This window comes from Homarus americanus, unplaced genomic scaffold (genome assembly GCF_018991925.1).
Source record: "Homarus americanus isolate GMGI-L3 unplaced genomic scaffold, GMGI_Hamer_2.0 scaffold40290, whole genome shotgun sequence".
NCBI classification, from domain to species: domain Eukaryota; kingdom Metazoa; phylum Arthropoda; class Malacostraca; order Decapoda; family Nephropidae; genus Homarus; species Homarus americanus.
The window spans coordinates 6,455-28,048 of NW_024715782.1; the positions used below are offsets into that span (position 1 = coordinate 6,455).

Sequence of the window (21,594 nt, forward strand, 5' to 3'; positions counted from 1 at the left end):
AGAGAGAGAGAGAGAGAGAGAGAGAGAGAGAGAGAGAGAGAGAGAGAGAGAGAGAGAGAGAGAGAGAGAGAGAGAGAGAGAGAGAGAGAGAGAGAGAGAGAGAGAGAGAGAGAGAGAGAGAGAGAGAGAGAGAGAGAGAGAGAGAGAGAGAGAGAGAGAGAGAGAGAGAGAGAGAGAGAGAGAGAGAGAGAGAGAGAGAGAGAGAGAGAGAGAGAGAGAGAGAGAGAGAGAGAGAGAGAGAGAGAGAGAGAGAGAGAGAGAGAGAGAGAGAGAGAGAGAGAGAGAGAGAGAGAGAGAGAGAGAGAGAGAGAGAGAGAGAGAGAGAGAGAGAGAGAGAGAGAGAGAGAGAGAGAGAGAGAGAGAGAGAGAGAGAGAGAGAGAGAGAGAGAGAGAGAGAGAGAGAGAGAGAGAGAGAGAGCAGCCGGATGTAAACAAACCTTAATTTTCTGTGGCTTTGCTGTTTCTTTTACGGGGATTAGCCCACCCGGTCATAGGTCACTGACCCACATTGGGGCCTGAGGGGCGAAAATTTAATACTCCTGTAATAATAATAATAATTCAGATAAGTTCTATAAAAAAAAAAAAGCTGCCTATCTACTTATTGGACAACTAAAATCGTTCCGGACCACGGGAGTTTCTGGACCACAGAATGCCGGACTAGAGAGGTACAACCTGTACTAGTTTATGTGTTGCAGTTGAACTGTACAATTACTAACCAGGAGAGCGCGAGGCTCCTGGCGTCTTTCTACTAATTATGTCTGGGATTATACCGGTACCTTGTATTGTTCAGTATTTCTCAAAAGCTAGGGTCATATTATACAAGAGCTATATGAAAAGCTCACAATTATTTAACAACAAAATCAGGGATCAAACTACATATAAGATCAGTTTATGCACGAGTAAATACGGTAATAACAACTTGGGCTACATTCATAAAGTTTGCTCAAGTGGTTTTAAGTTGAAGTATTCAAGTTTCACATTACTCTTCTGCTGAACTGATTAAAAAATTTATTTAATTCTCTTTTTTTCGTGCACAAGTAAATGAAGCCTGAGTTTGTTTTTCCTGGAAAAATGTTTCCCACATTCATCACATTTAAAGTTTTTAACACCACAGTGAACAACAAGAATATGGTTCTTGAGATGACACTTTTGAGAAAAATTTTTCCCACATTCATCACATTTAAATTTTTTAACACCACGGTGAACAGTAAGAATATGCCTACTCAGACAACCATTTTCAGAATAATGTTTCTCACATTTATCAAACTTACTACCACTGTGCTCTGCAAAACTATGTTCCCCAAGAGCATCATTTTCTGAAAAATGTTTCCCACATTCTTCACATTTAAAGTTTTTAACACCACAGTGAACAGCAAGAATATGGTTCTTGAGTTTACAATTTACGGAAAAATGTTTCCCACATTCATCACATTTAAAGTTTTTAACACCACAGTGAACAGCAAGAATATGGTTCTTGAGATTACCCTTGTTTGAAAAATGTTTCCCACATTCATCACATTTAAAGTTTTTAACACCACAGTGAACAGCAAGAATGTGGTTCTTGAGAGAACTATTATGTGAAAAATGTTTCCCACATTCATCACATTTAAAGTTTTTAACACCACAGTGAACAGACTCAGTATGTTTCTTGAGATGACTGTTTTGTGAAAAATGTTTCCCACATTCATCACATCTAAAGTTTTTAACACCATGGTGAACAGCAAGAATGTGGCTCTTGAGATTACCATTTTCTGAAAAAAGTTTCCCACATTCATCACATTTAAAGTTTTTAACACCACAGTGAACAGACTCAGTATGTTTCTTGAGATGACTGTTATGTGAAAAATGTTTCCCACATTCATCACATCTAAAGTTTTTAACACCACGGTGAACAGCAAGAATGTGGCTCTTGAGATTACCATTTTCTGAAAAAAGTTTCCCACATTCATCACATTTAAAGTTTTTAACACCATTATGTGCAATTATGTGTTTCTCAAAAGAACTCTTCCAGCCAAATGACTTGCCACATTCCTCACAGGAGTATGTTGTTTTCCCACTGGACATTGTACTCAGCATCACATTTGATCCCGAGATGTGGCGTCACAATGTCTGAAACATGAAGTTTAACCTTAGATAATATTCCCACCACAAGTACACTACTGTACATTTCTTATTTTTAACAAACAGAGAGAGAGATCAGACAAGTGTCACTGTCAAATCTATTCACCATGGCATCCTCTTCTTGAAGGCTGAAATGATTGAGGTTATACCACAGAAGAAAAACAGAGGTAGGGAGTTGCACAGAGTGCTAATACACAATACAATATACAGTACGTCATGGTCCTCACAGGGTGCTTGGTGGTGGCACTATTGAGTCAGCACAATGACTGTGAACAAACAATTCTGTACAGATGACTCGGCCCTTCACTCTCACTTCCCCAGTCTCACGTGACACACATTTTAATGGCAGACAACAGACCTCTTCAACTCTACAGGAAGACTTAACTTACTGGGGTGGACCCAACCTGGTTTCCTTCATGTCAAACAAACAATATACATAATGTTTAACAACTGGTATGCTACATAAATCTTCACACCACCATTATTCCATTATCACACAACATTGAGATTTTGGCATCACCCTAACTTTAAGTCTTACCAAGAAAAACTTCTTAATATATTTAGCTAAACCTTTACCACTGAACAGCTGTCAAACATTTACGTATGCTATGTGTGCTCCCAGATGGTGTACTGTACAGTACTGTCATCAACTGAGGGCTGGCTGGCTGGGGCACTTCACTTCTGTCATTTAACAGAGAAAAATCATCATAACAATCAACAACAATGGACTTGGCTGTTGTGTTCTGACCTCGCTGGAGGAAAGGTCACAGCAGTCTTAGCTCCCAGGGATTAATTGTCAGAATTGTAATGGCTTGTGCTACTTGTGAGCAGGGCCGCGCCCTTCTGAGGGCCAACTACTGGCCGAGTTAGTGAAGGTCAAGGAAGAAAACTTGAAATTAAAGGAAGTGACAGCAAGAATGAAGGAAGAAGACACGAGACAAGGAAAGCCCGTGTCTAACGAAAACACAGGCGAATGGAAGGTTGTGAGGAGAGGAATGACCAAACTGATGGTGAGAAAGGAAACCAAGGACACAACAGCAGCTAAGTGGAAAAACTCTTTCAATCCTTTGATAGACGAATTGGACATTACCATGGTCAGGGACAGGGATGAGAGGGAAGGTACGAAAAACTTAATTGTTGGCAATTCCCAGGTACAGTACCTGGATAGAACTTTTTGTGGTATAAATAAAAATAGGATGAGGGTTTGTTTGCCAGGAGCTGGGGTGGGGGATATAGTTGACAGGATGGACAATATCTTGTCTGGTAATGGGAACAAACACATTATCTGCCTCAGTGCAGGAGGCAATATTGGCCAGTGTAGGAGTCCCATTCGTTGACAACTGGAACAGCTTTTACGACAGAAGGGACCTTTATGCATGGGGTGGGGTACATCTGTCTAGGGATGGGGTGGCAACCCTGGCTGGCTCTCTCGAGAGGGCAGTTCAAAATATGCCGAAATCTTTAAACTGCTAGGGGAACATATGGGCAAGGAGTTGGAGGAGACTGCAGTGGGAGCGGGTAAACAAAGTGAAAGGTTACAGAGAAATAGTGCAGGAATGATGACAAAACTAAGTTAGGTAGGGAGTTAAAACCTAAAAGTGTCAAAGGGAGGACTCGGATCATGACTAACTTAAATGTCTACTACGCAAACAGTAGGAGTATGAGAAACAAAATGGGTGAAATCAGGGAGTTGGTATGTACCGAAAAAATCGATATAATAGCATTCACCAAAACATGGATAAACTTAGAATCAATTGAGTTCCCTGCCGAATACCAAATTGCAGGTTATAAATTATTCCATACCGATAGGCAGATTAGGAAAGGAGGCAGAGTAGCAATCTATGTCATGGATAATCTGAAGTGTGAAATAAATAAGGAAATAAAAACTGAACTGATTACAGAAACAATTTGGGTAGAATTAATACATGGTAGGGAAAAATTAATCGCAGGAGTAATACCACCAGGGGCGTTCCTAGAGTATTTGGCACCCGGGGCGGACCTATCCACTGGCACCCCCTTCCTTCCAGATGAATAAATATACAGTAAAAGTAAAATATACAATCGTCCCTAGAGTACTGGGCACCCAGGGCAGGGCATTCCTTTGCCCCCCTTACTCTTCCTCTACCGAGACAAATGATAAAAAAGATAATAATACTTTTAAGGAATTTTGGATTATACATAGTAAATATTATAAAAGTTTTAGTTTCCTTCTATTAATATGGAATTATTTTTTTTTTTTACTAAAGTATAATGTAGCCTACATCAAGTATAATGTAGCCTACATCAAGTGTAATATTCGTAAATTAAAAGCAGGTTTGTAAATGTGGATGATATTTAGGAAATCTACAGTATATATAAACAAATGTATTTCCTAATTTCAACAAAATTTACACGATATAACAAAGCACATGCAACTAATTCAAATATACAAAGTACAGAAACCATACTGTATATAACTACAAGTTACACATTAAATACAGTCATGCACCGGTTAACGTCCGACCATATCACGCCGGTGCCCCCAAAAAAAAAATGTGACGCCTGCTGGACCACCACTCCACGACCCCCTGACGGAGACACGATGATCCTCCCCATACTGGTCAGATATTATGTGTTAAAGGAATATGCTTCCTTACTTAGGCTTTTTCTAAGCATTTGCCTACAGGTGAAATGTTAACCTACATCTATTGAGGATAAAATCTTTCACCTACAAATTGACAATAACACATTTGCTGTAATCAGACATATCTAGTTGCGTCAACAATTGCAACCCCAGTTGCAATTTCAAATTCTGTGGCATTACTAAAAATAGTAAAGTTTCTGATGCACTCTAAGATTAAGAGAGAAAACGGAGGACTCAGGCATCCTGATGTGAGAGGAAACGGACTCGTATGACGGGGGACCAAATAAAAAAAATGCATAGCTCCATGTTTTGTGGACTACAGTATTAAGCGTACCCTTTTCATCACTTTGTAATAAACCTAGCCATGCCTATGTGTGTTTATGATAATTATATATTATATATATATATATACAGTTGTAACCCCGCTTAACGCGGTCAATTGAACCCACAGGGTACCGCGTTAAGTGAAAACCGCGTTAAGTGAAAACCGCGTTAAGTGAACAACAGAACAGATGGGATTAATTCCAATAGAGACTGGCCCGACCCCCAAAGTCCACTTTTTGACGACACACAACTATGTTGTAGTAAAAATATTATCTTAACTTTATGATGGTATGCACACACAATTAATAATTAAGAGAAATATCATAATATTAGGTTTTTTAACACTTACATTAGTAGAAAAGATGGCTGGGCACACGGGGATGGGGGGTTGGTTCCGAGGCAGAGGGCAGATTATTGGCCCTCACCTGTATCACTATCCACCACAAAGGCTTGCAGGGCCTCTTTGTCAAACCCCTCAAAGTCCATATAAGTCCATATCCTCACTATAATTATCACTATCACTGACTTGGGCCGGTTGTGGTGGGTGAAGAACTCGGTAATGTTTTGATGACTGGGCGACCTTGTGCGCATCGTGCCCGCGCCACTTTCCGCGTATATGAGTAGATGAACCGCGTTAAGTGAAAGTTCGGTTCTGGCGAGGCACCGCGTATAAGAAAAATCGCGTTAGGTGAAACCGCGTTAAGCGGGGTACAACTGTATATATATTTAGTGGGTCCAAATGGTCGTAAAATGGGAAACTTGGGGTTGGGTCTTGGGTAAATCAACCAATTAGAATAAATCCCATAGGTTCTGTACTTTCGTTATCGGCGGGGTCCCAATTAGGCGTGATAACCAAGGGATGACTGTTACTGTATATACTTGTGACACTGGCCAGTTGCTTCTGGTGTTATGGTACAGGGGTACCAAGTGACAGCACTAGGATCCCGCTTCCTCTATCAAGGAATAAACAATTAAAATTTAAATTGAAAAAAAAAAATTCAAATAAATACTATCTTACAAGAATCCCTCCAATGTAGGTTATATTCACCCAGGTCGTTTGGGTGGAAAATTATGAGAAGAGCTTAGTCACTCTTAAGTAATGATAAATAAACATGCAGGCAGGCCTTCAGGCCTACTGTCAAATCTTATCTCAAATAAACAAACAAACAAACGCCAGACATTCTGTCACCTCATGCCCCCCCCTACCCCTTGTGTTCCAAGATAAAAGATTGGTGATTTCTTTATGTTTATTTTATATAATATCTCAGACTAAAGTTAGGATAATATAATTTGCATTGCTGAAATCCTTGCAAGACAGAGATTAATTTGAATATAAACGTCATATATTTTGCTCGAGATATAAAAAAAGTAGTACATTAGTGTACAATACAGGTTGTACCTCTAGTCCGGCAACCTCGGGACCTGACCGTTGCCGGACCATGGAAATTCACCCTTTTCCTGGTTAGATAGTGACTTGTGCTTATGACTGGAAGCACTAGCACCACTTTCTCTGCGTCATGGTCTCTTTGAAGATATATTGAAGGGTTAAATGTCGTATAGTAGATTCTCAAATTTCGCGAGTTTTTAATTCTTAACGTATTTTATTGGAACACACAAGAAAATAAATAAATAAAAATTTTGACGGCGGAAACTTGAATTTCGACGGGTTTGAACAGCCCGCCAACGTACAGACGACGTGCATAATCGTGTAAACAGGGTCATTTCTCGTATGTACAAAAGATTCATTATTGTTTATTACTGAATGTCTTTTTTATTGAATTAATGTTTATATGTGCAAAATGAGCAATACAATTCATTAATTATACGTAGAACATTAAAACACATGAGGAAATGACACAGCATTGTTTTCGTTGATTACAAAACCAGTGACTGACTGGTTCTACATATAAAACTGAAGAAAATAAGACCTTGGCTGTAGCTGTAGTAAAATTAATATGGTTGTTTTAAGTAATGTTATTTAATGTTAATAAATGGAAATAAATGGAACAATAGAAGTAGCTAACGATAATGGTAAAGAAAAAAGAGATCGCGTATGTAAGTGCGCATGCGCACACGTGAAAACATATCGTCATTACTTTACATAAGAATATGAAAGCAACACTTATTTACTGTTCATATATATTTTAATTAATGTTTCTGAATTTGTTTTTATTGAATTAATATTTGTGTGTGCAAAATTAACAATACAATCTATTAATAATACGTGGAATATGAAAACACACGATGAGACGAGACGGCAGCCGGCATTGTTTATGTTAAAGCTTACAAAGCCAGTGACTGATTGGTTCTACATATAAAACTGAAGAAAATAAGACCCTGATTGTAGCTGTAGTAAAATTAATGTAAAACAATTAATATAGTTGTGTGAAGTACCTGTAATGTTATTTAATGTAACAATATAAGTAGCTAACCATTAATGGTAAAAAAAAAAGTGAGACTGCGCGTATGTAAGTGCGCACATGCGCAAACATATCGTCATTACTCTACATAAGAATATGAAAGCAACACTTATTTACTGAAGGGTTAAATGTTGTAATCTGTATAGACAAGCGGAGAGAGAGAGAGAGAGAGAGAGAGAGAGAGAGAGAGAGCAGCCGGATGTAAACAAACCATAATTTCCCGGGGCTTTATTGTTTTGGTTTTTTTATGGGGATTAGCCCACCCGGGCATAGGTCACTGACCCACATTGGGGCCTGAGGGGTAAAAATTTAATAATAAATCGTTCCGGACCACGGGAGTTTCCGGACCACAGAATGCCGGACTAGAGAGGTACAACCTGTACATTAGTGTACAATACTGTAGTACATTTTATAAAAAGTTTTTCAACTGTATTTTTGGGTAGATTTACATAAATTTCTTCATTTATTTTCATCCATTTACATGCACACACCATACTAAAAGAAACGTAAAATAAATTAGTGCAAAGCTGGAGTGCACATGTACTAATTTGATTACGGTACTAAAATTGTTATGTCTAGTGCGAATTACAACATGTTTATATTCAAATAAATCAGTATCTTACAAGAATCCCAGCTATGTTAATTATATTTTCCTAGGTCATATCACTGGCATTTTAAAAGGAAAGAAGCTTAGTAGGACTGTTAAATAAACACACAGAGACCTTCACCTCAAACTTATCACCTCAACCCCCCCAACCCCTCGCTGGGTGGCGGAGCCATCAGTCCCTCCCCCCAGCCAGGCTTTTAGGCTTACAGTTTTTATCTTATATAATATCTCAGACTAAAGTTAGGAGATTATAATTTGCATTGCTGGAATCCTTGCAAGACAGCCAATAATTTGAATATAAACGTCATATATTTTGCTCAAGAGATAAAAATTGTTGTACATTAGTGTACAGTACTGTAGTACATTTTATAAAAAAGTTTTTCAACTGTATTTTTGGGTAGATTTACATAGATTTCTTAGTGCAAAGCTGGAGTGCACATGTACTAATTTGATTACGGTACTAAAATTGTTTTGTCTAGTGCAAATTATAGCATGTTTATATTCAAATTAATCAGTATGTTACAAGAGTCCCAGCTGTCAAACGTAGTACCTCCCCTCCCCCCACGCCCCCTCGCACCCTCTCTCTCCCCCATCTGCTGGCGTTGCTGGAATCCTTGTAAAACAGTGAATAATTTTAATATAAACGTCATGTATTTTGCACAAGAGATAAAAAATAATCACCTGTATCACATTACAATAGTGATTTAAGAGTAAAAGTGTATATGTATGTATATAGTATTCCACATACACAAAAGTATAAATAAAAAGTGTATGTGATGATCGGACAACGTCCATTTCGGTTAACGTCACATTTCCAAGAACGTATCTAGGACGTTAACCGGCGCATGACTGTAAAGTATTACACAATGAGAAGGGCACAGCCTTCTTCAACTCACTTTTATCAGAAACCTGACCAATAGCACTAGATTGTCCTAAAAACATAGGAAACCACGAGATACAAGCGGTATACTTTCATCTAACGCAATAAAAAAATATATATACAGTGGTCCCTCGGTTAACGAACACAATCCGTTCCAGCAGGTTGTTCGTTAACCGAAACCATTGTTTCAATGGGTTTTTGGGTAATTGGTTCCAGCTCACCGAAAATTGCCTAAATTCAACAAAAATGGTAGAAAAGTTCACTTACTATGAGGTGTGTATGTAGAAGGCTCCTGGATGATGATGATGATGATGGGAATTAGAATGGGGGTGAAGGAGAAGGAAGAAGAGAAGGCATTGGGGTGGAAGAGACGTCACCCCATGGCACCATTTCACCCATAAAATTTTAGTTCTCTTGGTGTATTTCAAGATTATTTTCTTTAAATCAACACTGCACTGCATTATATATTGTCAATATGTAAAATATATTTCAAAATGACCAATAATTTGCTTGGAAACACAGAAAAAAAGCGTTTAGTTGAAGAGAGTCTCAAGCAAGATGTTACCTCCAGTGAAAACAGAGAGAGACTAACGCCTGTTTGCTGTGTTAAGAGGCTGGATGACGCGCATTAAACCAGTCACTTTACCTTCAATTATGTTCAATAATTGTTAAAATGACTAAAAAATTGAACATTAAACTTTTAAAATTATTGAATAGTATAAACTTCTTGATATATACTAAAATAGTAAGGAATTTAAGCCCTAGAACCGATTAATGTATTGGCGGACTTATACTAAAGCTGGTTGACCGGCCAGTGCAAGCGAAAACATGTTGAGGTCGGTTCGTAAGAAATTCGTTAACCGAATTTTTGTTCGTTAACCGAATTTAAGAATCTTATGGGAGGCAGTTCGTTAACCGAAATTTCGTTAACCGAGGCGTTCGTTAACCGAGGGACCACCGTATTAGTTTTACAGCCTCATCGTTCGTGATTTAGCTTCAGCAAACTTACCAATTATTTCATCAAAATTAACTGTCTTGGCACATTCATTTTCGATAGAAATCATAGCTAGGCTGTTCAATCTTGCCCGAGTCATGCTAGAACGAAGATAATTCTTGATGAGTTTCAGTATAGAGAAACTTCTTTCACATGATGCAACAGACACACATATTGTTAAAAAGAATCTCAGGCACAATGACAAGTTTGGCAAGGTTTCACAAAAGTCCCATTTGACAATAAACTTCAGGAACTGCAAGACTATCCATTTATTTGCTTCTTCAGGTGTGATTTTGGCAGCCTCCATGTGTCTGCAAAGTTGCATAATTTCTACCATGACATCCTCATCAGAAATTTCATTAAAAATCTTGGTCATGCTTGAATTTGAAATATTCCCCTGAAGTTGTTGTTCTTCTTTTGCAGAAAGCATGTAGCTTGGCTGAATAGCTTCAAATATTGACAAGATGTTATGCATGGCCTCTGAACGAGCATCCAATTCTAGACTGAATCGATCTAAGCATTCAAACATTGATCTCCTAATTTCCTCTTGCATTGTCAGTCCAGCATCCCTAGCCATCTCTCCTGGCATCATTTTCTTACGTCTTATTCTCCCTCTTGTTTCCATGGAGATGCCCATTTCTTCACATTGTGTAGTTGCATATTGAATCGCTCTCTCCACAATTTCATTTCGCTGACTTCGAAGAAACAATTTCAAACCATTGAGCTTTACAGTGCAATTTTCAAGACTAATTCCTTCTGTTTGCAAATACTTGTGTGAGATTCACTCCTTCCAGTACATCACACCAACAAGAAAGATAACCCAAAAAATAAAAATCACACAGCTTTATGCAACACTTCAGCTGATCCTTGTTGTGGGAGAGACTCAGGTGATCCTTATATCAGGGGTAAAGGAAACACACTGATGTCAAGTTCGTAAGTTCTATTTCTGGGACAAACACACAAAAGGAGTTAAGACAGGGGAAACAGCGTCCTGTCTTGGAATCTCTCCGGGTATCTCTCTCTGCGCATGCGCGTACAGCGCGCATGTGCCTAAAACATGAACTAACATTCAAGTGACAAAAGGGAGTATGATTATAACATATAATACAGAGACCTGAATCAATAATGGTAAATAGTACAGTTACATATTACAGCATATTCGTCTCATATATCTACACTTGTGTCAACATTTTCTCTTTGATCCGTCAATGTTTCCAGGGCTATGATCAGCTTCTCAAATTGTTTCTTGAGAGGCTTTACGGCATCATGATGTGCACTCCATCTAATCTGAGAAAGTATTTTGACTGTCAGGTTCATATTTTCTTTCAGTACTTCCCATCGGTGAGTTGAAAGTGAAAAAAGCAATAAAGTTTCTCTACAGTTCCAAAGAATGTTACACATAAAGGATTGGTTCCAAAAGAGTGTACCCCACAAAGGTTCAAGGAATGATTGGCACAAGGGACAAACAAAACCTTTGGATTTATTTCTTTGATTTTTTTCTGAACACCTCCATGAATACCAGCCATAGTTGCAGCATTATCATATCCTTGACTGCAGCAAAAGTTAATGTCCAGTCCATCACTCTCCAAATTACTCAGGATATCCTTTGTGAGCTCATTTGCAGTTTTTCCAGCAATAGGAAAGAAACCCAAGAAAGATTCCCTTACTTCAACAGAATCACCTTCAATATGAACATATCTAATCACTTCGGACATCTGATCTGTATGAGACATATCAGGTGTACTGTCAAAAAGAATTCCAAAATACTTGGCCTTCTTGATGTCAGCCAAAATTTTTTCCTTAACATTATTTCCTAGAAGACAGATGAATTCATTCTGAATATTTGGTGACAAATAAGAGCTCACTCTCCTTCCAGATGTCTGAGATGGAATAGCATGCTTAACCTCCAAAAGATGTTCTTTCAAAACAGGATCATAGTTTGATAGTAACTCCACCAGTTCCAGGAAATTGCCTTTGTTTATTGTTAACATATCCTCCCAATGACCACGGACAGGAAGGTTCTGTCGAGCTAGAAACATAGTCACATCCAAAAGACGATGAAATGTCCCTCCATTTCTTCCTCTCTCTGTCCATTGCAGCTTGATCACCATGATCAACAGTTCTTTTGAGCTTTAGTCCTGCGTCATGGCTGTCACCCGGGGCGGAGCGCCCCCCCCCCTTAGTACGCCACTGAATACCACGACGCTAGTTGATGGGTTGTAGCGGAGGTTTTCTAAGGGTCAACTGAAATCAGCCCCTTACAAAGACTGTTACCTCATTACTTAGCAATTACAAGTATTCTCTATACTGTAAAACAATGTATTTTACTAATATCGTTGATATACAGTACATTACTGCAAAAAATACGATTATTTACTTACTCAGTAGGTAAAAAATTAAAAATAAACGGCTGCAGCTACACAACCCTTGCTGCTGTGCGGTTTGTTTACTAATGGCAGTGGTGCAGCAATGCCATCTATTGAGGAATTGCGAAAGGTTGTCTGCTGGTTTCAAAGCGCAGGAATTTTTGTTTCTTCACACTTGAGTGTCTAGAACTTTGTTCATTCACTACCAGGCCTTCACTGGTGTCACAAGCCATTTTCATTCCTGCAAATTATCTCCCTCATCTATGGCAGGTGTATCAAGGAGACATAAATATAATATCGTATTTAAACTTGAAGTAGTGAGATATGCCAGGTGTATAAAATGAGTGCTGTATAAGATTTCCACTTCTTATACAGATTTTTTATTAAAATTTAATGAAAATGACAACTTATAAGCAGTTCTCAGTGGTGATATTCAGAGGTGTGTGTACCTGTGCCAAAAGGGCTGTATATCAAGCAACGGTTTCTCTGGTGTCGGTTAGTAAGTATAAAAAGTTTTTTCCTAGAATTACATTTCCCAAATCAGCGACTCATTTGAGATGAAATGTGCAGCGCATCCAGACATAGCACATCCCTTAATGGAAATATCAGGGAAGACATGGCACACTGCAGACTCATAGTTCATAACAGCTTACCTAACCCTGAGATTAGGTGGAAGAAGTTCCTTAATGGCTTTTAAAACTTTCTTGTAGTCGCACTTGCTGTTTCCAGACATTAGACACAAAATTAATGGCAGTTGTTCTTGCCAAACAAATCCATGGATGGTAAAGAGTTGGATGAAGGGTTTTCTTACCAGTTTAAAGGTTCCACCCATATACCATATTTTCTTCCTAGTTAGAAGCTTGAGTTTTGTTCGTTGGATGTCGGAGGTCGCACTGAAGGAACCCCTCAGGAACATGATCACAGCGCAAGTCAAAATTAACATCTTCTGGATTACGGGGGCGATCTTTCTGGTGCATATACCCATTTGCATTCCCAGGTAGGGCTGGACATGGGGTATGGATTTCATATTCCTTAAGAACTTTTTCAGTTATAGATGCAGCTGACTGAAGGGGTTCAATTTTTGCTGTTACCTTGATGTTTTTATTATTACTTTGGCAGCAATACAACTGCCCAGCTGGGGAGCTGGATGTGGTCGTGGTTACTTCTGGTGAAGTTTTTTCATATTGTTGCACAGTTGCAGGGCATGAAATAGTCTTATTTCGTATGCTGCAGCGCCAAGTTGATTTTGCTCCCTTCTGTCGCTGTGTCCATTATAGAAGACTCGTCGAACTTCCCCTCACTGTTCTCTGCTGTAACTTCGTGTTCTTTACTTTCCTCTGCTGCATCTTGTTCTCCACTGTTCTCTAACCTACCTTCTTGTCCTCTACTGTAACTTGTTCTTCATTGTTTATCCTGCCAGCATTCACTGCAGTGCAAGGAAAAGGTCTCCAGCTAGCACAGCTCCCTGTAAGTTTTTTGTGACTTTCCGGTGTTACATATTTGGTGTTGCCATGGTAAACACCCATCACAGAACAGGGCATGCTGTCTTGGATGGACAATTAGGCCACAGTTTTAGCACTGATCCTTGTACTCCATATTGTTGGAGTCACTCTAAGTTAGTCTTCCTGTCAGTGTCTCCCTGTCAACTGCTCATGCACGTGACAGCTTTCCTGATAAGAGTTCCGATGTTTCAAGGCGTCAGGTTTTGTTCTCAACCATGAGTAACCCCCCCCCAAAAAAGTCTTTAGTTAATTCGGCCCAGACTATCATGGGCCGAATTCACTGGTCTGAACTCACCAGATACCAGAAAAACATATTTTTCATCACTAAAATATGCATCCTAACCTAATCAAACCTATGCATTTGCGATGGAAATATCATAGAAGAAAATTGTCTTAGAATTTTCTGTAAACTTCACATATGTTGCCAGATGTATATTAAAGAATTATAGAACTAAAGTTAACAAATGCCCATTTCGTCAAAAAAAATTTAAGTAAATAAAGTTTGATCACCAATATCAAATCCGTTTCATCACCACTAACAGACCGTCAGTCGCTGGTATAAGAGTGACAAATTGTTAAGTTATTATTTTACACGAATAGAAATTACACATGTATACTGATGACTTGAGAATTATTATTATACATAAATATTAATTATTTAATAAAGAAAACGATTAAAACATTGGTAAATAAACAAAATGCAGAACAAATGCAGATGTATTAACAATGTTTTTATTTTTGTTTTAATTTAGTCTTTAATAAATTGTTTGGTAAAGGTTTACAAAACAGCTATCACCAGAAGTAAATGTGCAATTTGGTTAAAAAATTTTGTACACACTATTAGCATATTAAATACAGAAATGGAAACGTCAATACATAGAACCAACTAGAACCTGACCTAACACACCCAACTTATTAGATCAGGTTCTATTAGGTTCCATGCATTATCGTGTTCATTTATGTGTTTAATATTATGCTAATTGTGTGTACAAAATTTTGTAACCAGATCGCATATATTTTTTACGTTAGATGTAAACCCAACCAAACAAACCCTCCTTACCCACCAAAAGAACCACCCAGGAAACCCGACCTAACGATTGTCACCAACGAAATTATTCCTAAAGAGTAAACCGGTATATACGTACAGTGGTCCCTCCGTTAGGGAGCACAATCCGTTCCAGCAGGTTGCTCGTTAACCGAAACCGGCATTCCAGCACTTACTACAAAGTTGCTAAGCTTGTTCCACTCGTCCACCACCCTATTTGTGAACCAGTTCCTTCCTATCTCCCTCCTAAACCTAAACTTATCCAACTTAAATCCGTTGCTACGAGTCCTATCCTGCTCGGATATTATAAGAACTTTATCTACAGTATATCGCCTTTAATGATTCCTTTCACCCACTTTAATACTTCTATCTTATCTCCACGCACTCCTCGTCTTTCTAGGGAATGCAAGTTTAGTTTCTTTAACCTATCTTGATATGGAAGGTTTCTAAGTCCCGGAATCATTTTCGTCATTCTTCGCTGCACCGACTCCAGTGAATTGACATCCATTCTAAAATAAGGGCACCAGAACTGAACAGCATAATCGAGGTGTGGCCTGACTAGTGCAAGATATAGTTGCAATAAGACCTCTGCACTCTTATTACTTACACTTCTAGATATAAAACCTAATACAGTCAATTCTGCTACAACGCGATAGTTGTGTTCTTGTAAAACCTTGCGTTGTAGAAATTCGCGCAATAGAAATAACAGGGCTTAAGGAGAAAATAGGGTTAGGTGCAGATTACTCGAAATCGAAAAAAATTTAGTAGTTAGCCTAACACAAAGGATAGCACAGTCTAAATAAATGTTACATTCATATCTAATAATGAAATCATACAGTAAATGTAACACTTTACTTTGAAAAAAATATGAATATAACCTGATGGGGGAGAAGGGTGATTTTGAGGTTGATAACATCAAGCTTCTCTTCAAGTATTATATCCTTTCTTTTACGATCACCACCGGGAATGCGATCACCAGAACGCTTCTTGGAGATATTCTTCTTTTCCATATTCACAGTTAATACCACAAAATTGGAGAAACAGTAAGCATAAATCACTGAGGACGCTTCAAAACAACCCATGTGTTTCAACTGATCGTGTGATGGAAGCAGAGAGCGCGTATTTATGGGAACAGCTAAATTTGCAAAAAAAGGATGAAATTTATAGTCCCTATCAAATTACACTTCACAAACAAAACACATGAATCAATTGAACATGTGATGTCGAACGTGAACTGTAAACACTACATAACCCCGCGCCAAGCGACAGTACACTTAAAACGTTTGAGTGGAATATCATTACAGCCAACACGCATTCGCGTTTTACAAATATCGTCCTTCTATTCATCAATCGTGTTACAGCCAATTCGCATTGACAAAACACGCATTGTAGCAGAAATGACTGTACTCTGTTTGCCTTATTTCGAACATTAACGCACTGTTTTCTAGGCCGTATGTCCGGGCTTACAAGTACCCGTAAGTCTCTTTCACAAGTCGACTTCTCTAGGTTGATGTTGTTAAGGCTGTATAGGTTGACAGTATTAGTTCTTCCAATATTAAGTACGCTGCACTTGCTGGTGTTAAATCTGAGTGGGGCCGTGTAACCAGTGGGGTTCCCCAGGGGTCAGTACTAGGCCCACTCTTGTTCATAATCTACATAAACGATTTAGATACTGGGATCAGCAGTGACATAAGCAAGTTTGCAGATGACACCAAAATAGGGCGGCAGATTAATTCAGGGCAGGATGCAAATGCATTACAGGAGGATCTAAATAAACTGCAGGGGTGGTCTGAAAAATGGCAAATGAAATTCAACACCAGCAAGTGCAGCGTACTTAATATTGGAAGAACAAATACTTATAATGTATACAGCCTGAACAACATCAACCTAGAGAAGTCGACTTGTGAAAGAGACCTAGGGGTACTTGTAAGCCCGGACCTACGGCCTAGAAAACAGTGCGTTAATGTTCGAAATAAGGCAAACAGAGTATTGGGTTTTATATCTAGAAGTGTAAGTAACAAGAGTGCAGAGGTCTTATTGCAACTATATCTTGCGCTAGTTAGGCACCTCGATTATATGCGGTTCAGTTCTGGTGCCCCTATTATAGAATGGATATAAATTCACTAGAGTCGGTGCAGCGAAGAATGACAAAAATGATTCCGGGACTTAGAAACCTTCCATATCAGGATAGGTTAAAGAAACTTAACTTGCATTCCCTAGAAAGACGAAGAGTGCGGGGAGATATGATAGAAGTATTTAAGTGGGTGAAAGGAATCAATAAAGGGGATATAGATAAAGTTCTTATAATATCCGAGCAGGATAGGACTCGGAGCAACGGATTCAAGTTGGATAAGTTTAGGTTTAGGAGGGAGATAGGAAGAAACTGGTTCACAAATAGGGTGGTGGACGAGTGGAACAAGCTTAGCAACTTTGTAGTAAGTGCGGGAACTCTGGAAAGTTTCAAAAGGAGGCTAGATAGATTCATGGATGATAGAGTGTGGTAGTAACTCTCGACAGGAGCTGCCATGCACAGGCCAACCGGCCTATTGCAGACTCCTTATTTTCTTATGTTCTTATTTAAATCCTCCATTTGCATCCTACCCTGAGTTGATCTGCCGCCCAGTACTGACCCCTGGGAAACCCCACTGGTTACACAGTCCAACTCAGATTTAACACCATCTCCGCTGACCCTCTGCGTTCTATCGGTGAGCCATGATTTAATCCAATTTAAAACTTTCCCCTCGATACCATGAGCCTTAACTTTTCTCAGAAGCCTCTGATGCGGTACTCTGTCAAACGCTTTGCTAAAGTCTAAGTAAATAACATCGTAATTTTCGTCATTATCTACTACCTCGAAGACTTTCCTAAAAAACATCAGCAGATTTGTTAGACAAGATTTTCCCTTTATAAACCCATTATCTTTAAAATTTAATACCTCGGTTATCCATAATTTCAGGTGGAAATATCATAGAAGAAAAATGTCTTAGAAGCGTCTAAATATTACGAAATACATATTAATATCGGCGAAAGAAAGACCGGTGTAAAATTATAAATTCACCAAAAAAAGCGGAGATGAAATAGGTAAAAAATGTGGTGACGAAATGGGCACATCCAAATACACGTAAAATAAATAATCCGTGAGAGGACTGGATATAATATATGACGAATTCAGAGAGACTATATACTGCACCGCATTACAACCACAAGTCGAAACGAAGAGTCTATCATACAGGAGCCCTAAAGGTCCCGGACTGAAGAGCATACACAGTACAATACAATGGACTAAATTAACCACTAACACTATTTCTTGAAAAATTACATTATAATAACTACTCTGTATTATTCTTGCTATATTTCGGATGTATAATTATTCATAAATGACTTACCGACTATAATATCTGGTCGTTTCTCTTGTACAGCAGATCGTCCAGTCGACTACCCTTCCGCCATCTTTGTTGACTGTTTCAATCACTACAACAAATCATAAATATTCATCATTTTATATTGATAAACTTCATTATTTGTAATATATTTTAATTTTAATTAGATAAAATATGTATTTACAACAATATATAATGCAGAGTAATTAATAACAGTTTTATACTCGAAAGAATAATTATATTATTTGACAACGAAGTAACAAATGTTCGAACACTTTCAGCGGGGAACAAGTAGTTTAAACAGGGGGGGGGGAGGACTAGCCCACTCAGGGACAGGTCACTGACACATCAAAGCCTGGGAGCGAAAATATAATTAATAAAAAATAATAATAATAATAATAATAATAATAAATACAAAAATAAATCAAGAGTGAGAAACAATGTACAATATGAATTGTTGTGTTGTCAATAGCAAGAGAAACAATTGAGACCCTTCAATTGTGTAAATGAGGCAGAAAGTCAGATTAGCCACCTGGGACTTGCTAAAAATTTTGTGATGCCATTGGCAACAGGGTCTACCATTAGACAACACATTGTGCTTCCAATATCTTCCTAGGCGGTAGTACTGTAGTGGATTCCTCCCCTACAAACGCCGCGTGTCGCTGACCGACCCCTCTTCTAATTCCCCAGCCAACGCCTCGTGGTCTGACAAAGCAGGTCAGCCATCAAGCCACGCCTACCTCCGCTATATAAGACCTCACCTCGTGGTGACCTACCTCTTCTTCTAGCTACAGCCGCAGCAAGCAACACCTCCTCTGAGCACCCTCACCAACCAGCTCTCTCTACTCCACGCCTGTAACCACGCTGCCTCCTCCCAGCACCAAGCTGCATTGTACATTCAATATAATATGTATACAGAGAGCACATTGTGAGTTTCCTTTCTCCAACCCATCCTGAGTGTAAACCAATATCTCGTACCCTACAAATGGTGACCCCCGGAGAATCGCACTCACACAGGGTGGAGGAGGAACGGATCATTCTCCCAGTCTTCAATCACAACATTGAAGACTGGCTTATCCACACGGAGGCAGCTCTCATCTGCTCTACAGCTACAGACAAACAAAAGTATGTCGCCCTGGTCCGTTCCCTGCCCACAGAAGTCGCCACGCAAGTATCAGAGATCATCACCAACCCTCCAGCTGACAACAAATTCGCTGCCCTACGGGATGCTCTGAAGACGCGATACCAGCGGCCCCACACCACTCTCCTACAAGACTTATCCTGTCTCTCTCTCTCGGCAACAACACGCCTGCATGTCTCTGGGACGAGATGCGTAGACGGAACTCCCGCCACACAGACAGGCTTCCTGACACTATCCTGCGCCAGCTTCACACTCAGAAGCTCCCTGCAGAAATTCGTCTTGTCCTCTCAGTATTGGACTATTCCACTACCTCTGCCACCTACGCAGCCACAGCGGACAGGGTATTCCACGAATACACTGCTGTGCGCCAGGCATCCACGCACAACTCCGCGGCTACACTTTCACTTTCCCCCGGTCTCGTCAACGAGATCAGCGCGCCCCAGACGACCAACACCTCACAGGACATGCGGGACCTGCTACTGTCCCTGCACAGCAGGTTAGACACCCTAGAACAGCTCTGCTCCTCTAAGCCTGCAGCTGCACCTGTCCCTGTCCCACGCACCACTTCCTACCGACCCCAACACACCCGTCCTGCCTCAGACGCCGCCCCCAGCCCCCAGCACACAGTGTATCTACCACATGTTGGTACCATCAACGTTTTGGTGCTAATGCTAGACGCTGTGAGGTCCCCTGCAACCACACGGCGAAGTGACATCGACGGAGATGGTTAGGCGCCACAACCTCCGCCACTATCAAGCAGCACATCACACGCCTTACTTCTGACCTTGACCACTTCACTCCTGCTGCCCGTCACGACCTACTACAAACACTACATCAGGCGGTTTCTGCATTCAAGGCTACTGCCCCACGCCAGCCTTCCCACCGCCCTGAACACATTCATCCCGCACCTCCTCCGCCAGTCTGCCCACCATTACCCCTTGCAGCACCACCTCGCCCACAACATTTCTGGGCACCCTCTTTTCTTCCTCAGGTACCTACTGCTCCTGACGACCCTGCAGCCGGCCCTTTGGACCCAGACACCCCACCCTGCGCCACTGAGGACCGTGTCCCTGCAGCGAGAGAAGCACCACATTCCTCGCCTGTGCAACCTTCTCTTATCCACAAACCTACTCCTCCTTCTACTTCTCCCACAGATCTCGTGTCTCTAGACAGAGTCGTCTCCCGTAGCAAGCGGCTCATTCACACCCCCGCCCGTTATGTCTCTTATGTGGGATACAACCCTGCCGACAACAAGTCTCCTGCACCGCCCGGAGGTAACGGGGAGTATTGTAGTGGATTCCTCCCCTACAAACGCCGTGTGTCACTGACTAGCCGACCCCTCTTCTAATTCCCCAGCCAACGCCTCGTGGTCTGACAAAGCAGGTCAGCCATCAAGCCACGCCTACCTCCGCTATATAAGACCTCACCTCGTGGTGACCTACCTCTTCTTCTAGCTACAGCCGCTGCAAGCAACACCTCTGAGCACCCTCACCAACCAGCTCTCTCTACTCCACGCCTGTAACCACGCTGCCTCCTCCCAGCACCAAGCTGCATTGTACATCCAATATAATATGTATACAGAGAGCACATTGTGAGTTTCCTTTCTCCAACCCATCCTGAGTGTGAACCAATATCATGCCCACAGGCGATACCTATACAATTTACCTATATATCATTCTATCTATAGACTGTAGATAGACTGATAGATAGGTATGCTTATACATAGAAGTCAATTTTCACTTTATAACTTATAATAACAGGTTTGTTACGAACTACTATTTATACTTGGAAGTCACTTTACATCTACTTACAAGGCATAATTATATTCAGGAGTCACTTTCACTTACTGTACCATGCATAGACTAAGTTTGACAGGGGCGGATCCAGAATAAAGGGGTCCAAAAAGTTGTGGGTGGGAGAGCATGGCTAGCCCACCCTGCTGGGAGTTTTGAAATCTGACCAATATCATGGGCATTTTGAGGCCATTTTGAAACCATAAGCACTTGATATTTGGGGATATTTTAAAGTCAAAATAAATTCTGGAGAAAAGGGTGGGGGTCCCCTTAAACTACAGTATAATAGGTGTAAAGTGACTCGATTATAGTTAAGCTTTTTAAGTATATGTATAGTGACTTCCAAGTATTATTATGTCTTATTATAGGAGTAAAGTAACTTATGTCATTGCCAGCTT

At 40.1% G+C, this 21,594-nt stretch overlaps 2 protein-coding genes across 3 annotated transcripts; both read right to left on the reverse strand.

The window, feature by feature from the left end:
• Positions 1-580: 580 nt before the first annotated feature.
• LOC121857952 (gastrula zinc finger protein XlCGF8.2DB-like) lies at positions 581-18,348 on the reverse strand. Of its 2 annotated transcripts, XM_042354192.1 has the most exons (3): positions 18,269-18,348; positions 1,971-2,109; positions 581-1,796 (listed from the first exon to the last, which is right to left on the reverse strand). In XM_042354192.1, exons 2-3 carry the CDS (start codon positions 2,074-2,076, stop codon positions 1,009-1,011), a joined length of 894 nt encoding a protein of 297 aa, XP_042210126.1. In that variant the 5' UTR covers positions 2,077-2,109; positions 18,269-18,348; the 3' UTR covers positions 581-1,008. The 2 variants fall into 2 exon arrangements, with proteins under 2 accessions (XP_042210126.1, XP_042210125.1); XM_042354191.1 differs by having other exon boundaries at positions 581-2,109.
• On the reverse strand, positions 8,930-12,008 carry LOC121857953. Its single transcript, XM_042354193.1, has 3 exons — positions 11,489-12,008; positions 9,985-10,725; positions 8,930-9,027 (listed from the first exon to the last, which is right to left on the reverse strand). The coding sequence occupies exons 1-3, from the start codon at positions 12,006-12,008 to the stop codon at positions 8,930-8,932; spliced, it is 1,359 nt and encodes a 452-aa protein (XP_042210127.1).
• Positions 18,349-21,594: the final 3,246 nt, after the last annotated feature.

Excerpts from the sequence above, each read along its gene's own strand:
- LOC121857952 (XM_042354191.1), bottom strand. The coding sequence starts at position 2,076 with ATGCTGAGTACAATGTCCAGTGGGAAAACAACATACTCCTGTGAGGAA.
- LOC121857953 (XM_042354193.1), bottom strand. The coding sequence starts at position 12,008 with ATGTTTCTAGCTCGACAGAACCTTCCTGTCCGTGGTCATTGGGAGGAT. Across the intron at positions 10,726-11,488 it reads TAATGCTGCAACTATGGCTG|AAGGAATTAGTCTTGAAAAT; the intron begins GTATTCATGGAG and ends ATTTGCAAACAG. Across the intron at positions 9,028-9,984 it reads TAATTTTGATGAAATAATTG|GACAATCTAGTGCTATTGGT; the intron begins GTAAGTTTGCTG and ends CTATGTTTTTAG.